Source organism: Chenopodium quinoa, unplaced genomic scaffold (genome assembly GCF_001683475.1).
Source record: "Chenopodium quinoa cultivar QQ74 unplaced genomic scaffold, ASM168347v1, whole genome shotgun sequence".
Lineage (NCBI taxonomy): Eukaryota > Viridiplantae > Streptophyta > Magnoliopsida > Caryophyllales > Amaranthaceae > Chenopodium > Chenopodium quinoa.
The window spans coordinates 7407270-7417621 of NW_018742484.1; the positions used below are offsets into that span (position 1 = coordinate 7407270).

Consider the following 10352-nt stretch of genomic DNA (forward strand, 5'->3'; position numbering starts at 1 on the left):
TCCCTTTGGACGCCACCATGCTTAAATGCATGATCACAGTAGGGCTCAAAGTTGATGTTTGAAATATTCCCTACAAAAACAAATGACATTTATCTGATGATCTCGAGATGAATCTATTTAATGCAGTTACTCTACCTGTCAATTTCTGAACTTCTTTAATATTTCGAGGCGATTGAAGGTTAATAATAGCACGTACCTGGTCTGGGCTGGCCTCGATTCCTCTTTAAGTTACTACATAGCCTAAGAACTTACCTGCAGATACTCCAAATAAGCACTTGGATGGATTTAGCTTCATCTCGTATTTCCTCAGCACGCCAAAAGCCTTGTTCAGGTGACCTACATGGTCAGCTGCTTTCTTTGATTTCACCAACATATCGTCAATGTAGGCTTACATGGAGTCCCTCAGCTGGTCCTTGAACATCTTGTTGACTATTCTTTGATAGGTAGAACCAGCATTCTTCAACCCGGACGACATCACCTTATAGCAGTAGATTCCTTTATTTGTCATGTAGGTGGTCTTCTCTTGATCATTTGGATGCACTAGGATCTGGCTGTAACCTGAGTACAGATCCATGAATGTGAGTAGCTCGTGTCCCGCTGTGGCATCTACCATTGAATCTATATTAGGCAAGGGGAACGGGTCCTTGGGGCATGCTTTATTCAGATCTGTGAAGTCGATGCAGACTCTCCAGGTTCCATTCTTTTTGCTGACGAACACCACATTAGCTAGCCAATCTGGATACTTGACTTCCCTTATCTTTCCGGTATCTAGCAGCTTCTGCACTTCTTCATTTATAATCTGGTTACGTTCTGGTGCAAATTTCCTTCTATTTTGCTTCACCGACTTTATGCTGGGATCTACATTGAGCTTGTGAGTAATGACTTCTAGGCTGATTCCTTTCATGTCTTAATGAGACCAGGCTAAATAATCTAAATTCTCCTTCAAGCACTTTATGATGGCTTCTTTCTGATCTGCAGGTAATGTTGCTCCGATCTTGACTATCTGATCCGGCTTCGATTCATCCAGCACCACTTCATCTAATTGCAACTCATCTGGACGTTCAGGTGTTGGATTCTGCTGTAATTGCTAGATTGAGGGCCCATGGGGCTTCATGGCGATCTGGTAGCATTCTCTGGGTTGTTTTTTATCTCCTTCAACTACTGCTACCCCCCCCCCCCCTCGGACTTGGAAATTTCAACAGCTGATGATAGGTTGATGGGATAGCTTCATTTTATAGATCCACGAGGTCCCCGCTATCACATTATAGGCTATCTTGCAATCTATCACATAGAACTTATGCATCATATTAATGCCCTTCAGCAAGGTTGGCAACTAGATTTCTCCTAGGGTGTTCATGGCTTCACCATTGAACCCGACGAGGACTATAAACCTCTTGATGATATCTGACTCTCTAAACCCGGCTTGATTTAAGACATCTCTGAATATTATATTAGCCGAGCTTCCATCATCTACCAGCACCCTTTTCATTAAGCAATGATCAACATGGAGAGAGATAACCAGACAATCATGATGCTCTGGCCCATTGAATCTGCTTTCATCAAATACTATTTTCATTTCATCTAACACTTTTTCTTCTCTGCTTGGATAGGTTTGAGTGATGCTGGAAGCTGATGTACCGACCCTTGCTATCTTTTTTGCATTGGAATAGGTCATTCCGCTTATGCTAGATCCTCCTGCTATAGCACTGATCATGACGCTGGGTGGAGGCAAAGCTGGCGAACCTAACAGGGCTTCTCTTTTGATTTCGGGCCCCTTTCCTTTCTTGCCTAGGAAATTTTTCAGGTAACCCTTTTTTAGCAACCAGGCTACCTCTCTTTTCAGACCATTACATTCATCAGTTATATGCCCATGATCTCTATGGTACTCACACCACCTGGATTTATCTTTTTTGGTGGTCCGGCTTATCACACTTTCTAGGCCACCTCACAGGTTGCCCAATTTCCTTCAAAGCATTGACTATTCCGACTATATCGATATCGAAATCGTACGAATGGATGTCCGAATGATCTTCTGGTTTCGACCTACTGGAGCCTTCACCCACTTTTGAATCTGACACACTACTTACATTGCTACTCCTTGGATTATCACACCAGTTATTCTACCTGGGTCTAGAATATTGATTCTCGGAATACCCAACTGGCCTTTTCTCAACCAGGCCTCTAGCCTGCTCGTCCTCTTCTACACGACTTCAGCCATTGTCCTGGTTCTGACTTCTTCAAAAGAGGGACAAGGATATTTGGTCAACTCATAATATAACCTAGAATGGTAATTGAGACCTCTGCGGAATGCTTCTATGGCAGTTGAATGATCCCGGTTCTTGATGTTGACCATCTCTCTATTAAACCTGTCCTAATATTTCCTGGTCGTCTCATTCTACTTCTAGATGACTCAGTACAGGTCACTACTCTGCTTCTCCAAATCTCTGCTGGTTGCGAACTGCTGATAGAACTTATTCACCAAGCTAGAGAAGCTGCTGATAGATCCGGGCTTCAGATTAATCAGCCACTGGAGTGCAGGTCCCGACAATGTGGCGCCAAAGGACTTGCACATGGTGGGTTCAATAAGCTCCCACGGAATTAATAGTTGCCACATCTTTTGCTTGTACTGAGCCACATGATCTTGAGGGTCAGTGGTTCCATCGTACAACTTAGAGAAAGATGGAATGTTTAGCTTTGTGGGAATTCTGACTTTGGCGATCTCTTCCACGAAGGGGGATTTAGCAAATCCATCACGAGACTCATAGGCTATAGGTTTTGGCGCACCTGGTAGCCGGGTCAAGAGCTTCATCATTTTCCGATTCTGGGCTTCAATAATAGCCACTTTTTTGGCCATGGGTTCAGGGTTTTCATCGAACTCCCTTTCGGGTTTTTTGGGATCGTCATCTTCCCCTTCAAATTCATCGGATGAAATTAGGGAGAACTGAGGAATATCATTGGTTTTGAACCTTCTTTTCTTGTTTCTCTTGACAGATTCAAGCTCCAAGGATGCTTGATGAGATTGAGATTCATTTTGGAGCTTCAAATTCTGTTCCCGGGCAGCTCTTAACTCTTCTCGGGTTTCCTGCAACTGCTCAGCGATTTCGGCCATAGTAGGATTTTGACTGGGACTTCCAGCCATGATGATTGACAGATCAAATGAGATGAATAAAATGATCTAACTGCCTCCCCACAGACGGCGCCAAACTGTTTAGGTCAAAATCTATTTGACAAATAAGATCAGACTTTATAAGATAACAACTAGATTAACGAGGGTGCAAATGACAATGCAGGTTCTAGAAATCGAGATGAAAGATATGCAAAGAATGAGCAAAAGAGAAGGGGGAGAAGACGCGAAATGATGATGCAAAAAACCCAAGGAATAAGGGTAAAAACTGCAGGTGGTAACTAGTCCACCTATCCACTAGATTGATAGGTTGATACAAATACACTTTAAGTTTATAATTGAATTGTAACGATGCTAGGAATTGCTAATTGTTATAAATAGTAAGGCTAGAATATTTGTGATGCCTTTGTACAAAGATTATCTCTCTATTTATAATTAAAGAATCATCTTGAAAGGCTTCAATGGCTCCATTCCGGATTCCGTGGAATCCGGAGCTAGTGGGTTGAGGTAATTCCTACTTCCTCGCCATTCCCCTCGAGCACTTCTCCGTTGAGGTTTGAACTGGTCTTTATCATCGACAAGATGAGGTTCATGGTTCCGACTCTTTTGGCACCTTCTCTTGACTTGTTCAACTAAGATACCCTTGAAATATTCCTTGGAAGAATCTTCATTTGACTTCATTTAATCACCTGAAAGTGGGTAGCTGATTTTGTGATAAGCTGTTACCTAACAACCTGCGAAAAAGTGAACTTGTGATGAAAATTTGGGCATAACAAATATGTTAATTGCTAATAGTTTAGAATTGGGATGCAGATTAAAATAACGAATTTGACTGCACAGCCGAATTACCTGATTTTCCTTGTCATTTCGTGGGCTTTTAAACTGTCAAGTGGCATATCTCCGTAATTAACCTAAAAAAAAGGGCATTCTTGTCGTCTCAAATTAATAACTTTGATTTAGCAGTAATGGCAGACCACTCGCCAAGTGTGAGTATTTTGAAAAAAAAAAATAAAATTATCTAATTAATTTTTATTTTGAGGACAGAATTAAATTAATTCAGAATTTTTAATTTCTTCTACAATTAGTGTTTTTTATTTTTTTAATATTAATACTTTGGTAATAACACAAAGTTGTCAGCATGATCCATTTTATTTACGCTAATTACATTTATATTAATAATAAAATAAATGTTCCCTCAAAAAAAAAAAAAAAAAATGTTTTTTATTTATTTGTTGTCCTTTTGAAAGGTTTAAATTTGGGTGGATACTTTTGTTTTTCAAATATAATTAGCGGATTCTCCTCATAAAATCACCTTTATTTTCCTTTCTGCTATATTTGGGATTTGCAATTTTTATCGTGAAATGCAATGAAATGAATGCTTAAGGTTCTGAATCTGATGGTGTTGGGATCACGTTCATCAAACAATTCCAAACAAATTGGGTAAGAGAATCATGCAATTTTATTCTTTTTCGTATGGCTAGATCACATTATGTTTTTGTATTAGGCTTGAAATATTTTGTTTTGGTTTTTTATTCCCACATGCATGCATATGGTTGTTTTTTGAGGTAGTTTAATGTATGTATAATTTGAAATGTAATTGGTTCGGCGGAATTTCATTGTGTTTGGTCTCGATTTCAAATCTCATCCACCTCTACCTTTTCCCCTTTTCATCCCATAGGCACTCTCTTGAGATAGGGTTTTGTGATGCCCAACGTGCACCTTAGAATAAAAAACTTCGTACCCCGTATGTTGTTCATATAGGCGATATAGGCCCTTTATGACAGTAAGACAAGGCTTAATTTTGACTAGAAATTACTTTTTTTCCTCCATATTAAACTTATTTTTCTTTGTTAATAGGGTAGTATTGGTGATCCCAAATCTATGAATATTGTTCAATATATTTGTTGATGTATGAGGGACTAGTAGATTTTAACTTTGAGATCAGATTTGTGAATAGTGTAAAATCCCAACACCACATCCGAGAAGTCACCTTTCTTGTCAAAGCCCCTACAAAATCGGCAAAAATACATAAATGCCACCATGATATGACTTTGATTGAGGCCTTGTTGCACAAATCAATCAATTTGTGAATCAAATAGATAATATATACAGTAATTCTTTTGTTTCATTCACATTCTATGATTAGTAGTTGAAAAGTTGAAACCCATCTGTAATTTCATGTGGTTTGTTATTAAAATCTATTTTGTGGGTCCTTCAACTAAAGAATCTGAGACTTTTTCTTGTTCTTCCCTATTTTACATGAGATTTTCTGGTTGTGTACATATGTCATGTTGACAAAGATGGTTTATTTTGAGGATCATTCTAAAAGTTGAGTCTTCTTTTTGTTCATTTGAGTAGTAGTTGTGTTGAAATTAAGCTCTCTTGGTTTCTTCTAATTGTCTTTAAGTGGTGTTAGGCTTAGTTTTGGTGGATGTCACTTTTATTTGATAATGAATAATAATTTCTATTAATACTTTGAACCATAGATCAATTAATAGGAATTGCGTCGAAGATTTGTAAAAAATGCTGTCACGATATGCTTTGTTTGTTTGACCTGCTCCATAGTTTGCTCTATCTGAATTCTTAGAACTCTTTTTTGTTATCCCCTTTGGGAGATAATTTTTTATATTTTTCGCGTTTTCTCGTAATTTATCAGTTCGTATATACGTTTTGGAGACAAGGGATGTAATAATGGTACTTAATTGATTTAGCTGGGAACAATGTTACAATCTGAAATATTTCGGTAGGATATAATACTTGTTAAGTATACTATTTGATCCCGTTCAAATAAAAAAAAAAAAGTATCTAATTGAACAATAATAAGGAATTGAGATAATGTATCATGAAGTAAAACCTCTTCTGGAAAGCTAGAACATTAGTATACTCTTCTGACTGTCAATTTTCAATTTTTTCACTAATAATGTTTACAATTTTATGTTCAGATGCTACCAATAAGTTTTGTTGGAGCGCCTCTAGAAATGACAAAGCGCCGCTGGAAGGAGTTCATGCAGGCTTTGTATGAGAACCATTTTGATTTTAGAAAAGATGAAGAGCTGGAAAAGTCTAAAACAGGTGATGACCTCTCTCTGGCAGAATGTAACTAAATGGAGCTACATTTTAACAATCTTGTTCTGTAATCTGAGATCTTAGGAAGTTTATTAAAGTTTAAGGCGACTTGTTACCTCATACGTTGTATATTTTTATGCTGTTATGTGATGGTTTTTGCAACACTTATGTAAATCACTAAAATATGAACCATTTGATTGTGCAAAATCTACATGAAAAAACAAGAATTACTGGTTTGAAGAAGTTTTCTTTTGGTTTTATTAGTTCATCAGTGGTGTGTATAAAATAGGAGTAAGCTATTGCAGACTAGCTCAGATAAAAAAGTAGACATTTGACTGATTAATGTTTGACGGCTGTGAACACACAGTGATCAGAAATTTTTCGAAAGTGAAATTTGATTAGCCTTAAGCTGAATACTCCTTATAGCATATAAAATGACCGACTTTTAAAGCCAGAGTTTGTGAACGAGGAGGACAAAGAAATGTTACTAGGAACTTATTGTGGAAGAGTATGTAATTCACATAAGGTCGACAGTCCTGTCACCTTAGAGGCTTGGACTTATCTTCATTCATATAACCTTACAAAGATCTACTCATAGCATCATTTGTGGGGTTGATTTAGCTATTATGTACTTTGTATGTTTGAGCATATTGTGTTCCATCTCATGTAGAATATACTGCAACTATTTGGAATTAACATGAATTTGCTCTATTGTAGATGTAGAAAACAAACTGCCAAAGATTATAAAGCTGGTAAAAGAGCGACGTCAGAACAGGAGAAACCGAAATGCAGAAGTGCTCTTGAGAAAAGAATCAGAACTTATTGGGCTGATTGAGGATTTCCACAAACAGTATCAATTTGTTTATGGCCAGTATGATGATCTCAGAAGACAGTTATCTGAAACCGTCAACGGAGCAAAAGAAGATGAGGGGTACTTTACAGCCACTTCCAGTTCAGACTCAGAGGCAGAGCTAGAGAAGGATGTAAAGACAAATGGTCACACCCACCTGAGCCGAGAGAAGAAGTCCTTTTACTCTGAATATGTAGAAACGATGAACAAAGCGCAGGAAAATGAGAAAATTATGAAAGAATTGAAAGAGAAGCTTGACGAAAAGAGAGGAGAAATTTCAATCCTTGTTCGGAAGCAGAAGCTTTGTCAGAGGGAAATTTCAGGCTTGATGAGTGAACTAGAGTCAGAGCTCTCATCTTTCAATTTTAAGCTAAATGGGATGTGCATTGAGAAGAAAGCATTAGAACAGCGAGTGGAGAACAAAGAACTGCAAAAACAGGTTTCGAAACTTGAAAAGATAGCAAAAGAGAGGGATGAAGAGATATCTAAACTGGTAAAAAACGGAGTTGATGGTGCTGTTGAAAATAATGGGTTGATAACTGAGGTTTCCAAAATAAAGGGGTTGATAGTACAGGTGAACCAGCTAAAACTAAATGTGGATTGTTTGTTTAATGCTCAGAAAAGTGATTCAGAAAAACAAAAGTTGCCTCAAAGTAATAACAACGGCTTTGCTATGCATGAGAACTTGCTGGATCAGGTGAACAAAATGAAGCGCGATCTGGGGTTCATGAGAAAGAAGAACACAGAACTAGAGTCGAATATCAAGAAGAAAGCCCAAGAAAATTCAGAATTTTTGTCACAGATAGATGACCTCAAGAAGGAACTAACAGAAAAGGCTCAAGAATTTCAGGTAATGCAGAAAGAGAAAGAGGATTCACTAGTGAGAGCAAAAAACTTAGAATTAGAGGCACAACATTCAAGCAACCTCATAAGTGAAAGAGAGAAGCTAATTGCGAAAAAAGAACAAGAAAAGTTTCAATTAACACAGGAAATAGAGATACTGCAAGGGAAAATGGTGAAGATGGAGAATCTGCTGAAAGAAAGAGAGGAACAATTCACTGCACTCCAAAAGGGACTTGAGAATGGAGAGGATGATAAATCTGCTCAGATCATGGCTTTGATGGCTCCGACTAACCACATCGAGCAGGAGTTGGAATTGAAGAATAAATTTGAAATGATTAAGATTAAGAACAATGATATCAGTAAGCTAACTGATGAAAAGGAGTCACTTAAAGAGAGAATATTAGAACTAGAGAAGAGGCTGAAAGATAGAGGAGACAAGTTCTCAACTTTGGAGAATGACTTGTCTACTCATATAGTAGCCTTGAATAAAGAAGTAAGCCATCTGCAGCATGAAAAGGATACAGGAAGGAAGCTTGATAAAAAGCTAAGTTTGCGCAACCAAGAGATTAGTGAGTTAGAAGATGAGAAAGAAAGCCTGCAAGCGAAGGTTTTAGAGCTCGAAATAACATTGACAGTTAAAGAAGACCAAATTGCTGATCTTCAGAGAAAAAGTCAAGCAGGGGAGAATGAGATAAATGGTTTGCAGGGAGATTTGTCTGATGAAAGGAAAAGGCTTTCTGAAAGACTATTCCAACTTGAAAATCAAAACGATGAACTGAATTTTAAGATTTCAGATCAGCAATTTATATTAAAACAACAAGAAGACACCATTAACAAATTGAGAGAGGACTGTAAATTAATGAAAGGGCGCTTCCTGCAGGCTGCATACAGGAAGATGGATGAAGTGGCAGAAGAATTCAGGAAGAATTTCGAGGATAAGCTTCGTATGTTAACACGGAGGATAAGAGTGGCTGAGCAATTGCATGCTGAGACCAAAGAGAGCTGTAAGAAGATGCAAGAGCATTGTCAGCAACAACATCCAGGTTATCTCGACAAAAGACTTGCTCATCAACTGATTTCACCGCGCAAATCTGAGTTACAGACGACAGTTCTTCAAGCAGTCAATGAAATAATGAAGGATATGGAGTGTTTGATAAGCAACTTCGAGAGCAAGGAAGGGAGTTTCATACAAAGATTGTCTAGCATGTCTAATGAGATTCAGGTTGCAAAGAATTGGGTTCGTTTGACAATGAATGAAATAAAACCATGTAAAAATCACGAGTTTGTAGCCTCACCATTTGCATTTACAACGGATGACAAAGAACAAGATAAATTAATGAAGGAGAAGGTAAAGATGTTAGAGGCAAAGGTGAATAAGGAGAAAGGTGATAAGTTAAGGCTTATGAAAGGGATGTATGAGATGCAGAAGAAGGTGGCGGATTTGGAGAACGTGATTGTAGAGAAGGATGAAGGGTTATTGAGACTAGGAAATGAGAAAGTAGAGGCCATAAGACAGTTATGTATGTGGGTTGATTATCGACAAAGTCGCTTTGATCAACTCACCAAAATGATGTTAGTGAAGAAGACTACTAAAAGCTAAGGTAGAGCTTAAATGCATGATTTCTTGCATTTCCTTCCCTTAATTCATACCATTTTTTAGCCACTACATGAATTTTGTACAACTATTTTTTATTTTTTAATTTTTTTTTATTTTTTTTATATTTTTTATATTTTGATTTACTTTGGAATTTCATACCACAAACCTCCCTTATTTTTGGATTAGGGGATTAGTGTATTCTATTAGAAATTTTATGTATAATGGTAAGATGTATAATTATATTGTGATACATTGAATTCTGCTAAAATTTGAAATTAATCTTTCCTTTTCATATCATTATTGAATATCTAGTGCATGCAACTCCATGTCCCACTAAAGACAAAAAACTTGTATGGTACACTCAATAATACTTTGATGTTGGAAATCTAATTTAATTATTTATATTTGAAATTTTGATTATATATATACTCCCTCTGTTTTTAAATACTTGCTTCACTTTTTATTTCCGGCCGTTTTTAAATACTTGCTCCATCTTCTTATTTGGATAGTTTTTACAGTATTTAATTTATTTCTATCAACTAGTGGATCCAACATAAATTATATTTTATTAATTTCATATTCTCTCTCCTCCAATTCTTTCAGCTACTTTTGTTTTTTACAATTTTTTATTCTTCCATCTACCCCACTACCTCCATATTTTATTACTTTATCCAATTTCTCCTAAAACTCCGCGCATGCAGAAATGGAGCAAGTATTTAAAAACAAAGGGAGTACTTCTTATTTATTAAGGCCAAATATACCGAGATTCGAATTAATAAGAAATTTATCATTCTATTTATATTTTATACCAGTGATTTCCTTACATTCATTTAGTCCATAGGAGTATGTATATGGTCCTCCATATATAGGAG

At 37.0% G+C, this 10352-nt stretch overlaps 1 protein-coding gene across 1 annotated transcript; it reads left to right on the forward strand.

The window, feature by feature from the left end:
* Window positions 1–3407: 3407 nt before the first annotated feature.
* LOC110719646 (myosin-11-like) lies at window positions 3408–10057 on the forward strand. Its single transcript, XM_021898625.1, has 2 exons — window positions 3408–6196; window positions 6908–10057. Exons 1-2 carry the CDS (start codon window positions 6067–6069, stop codon window positions 9481–9483), a joined length of 2706 nt encoding a protein of 901 aa, XP_021754317.1. The 5' UTR covers window positions 3408–6066; the 3' UTR covers window positions 9484–10057.
* Window positions 10058–10352: the final 295 nt, after the last annotated feature.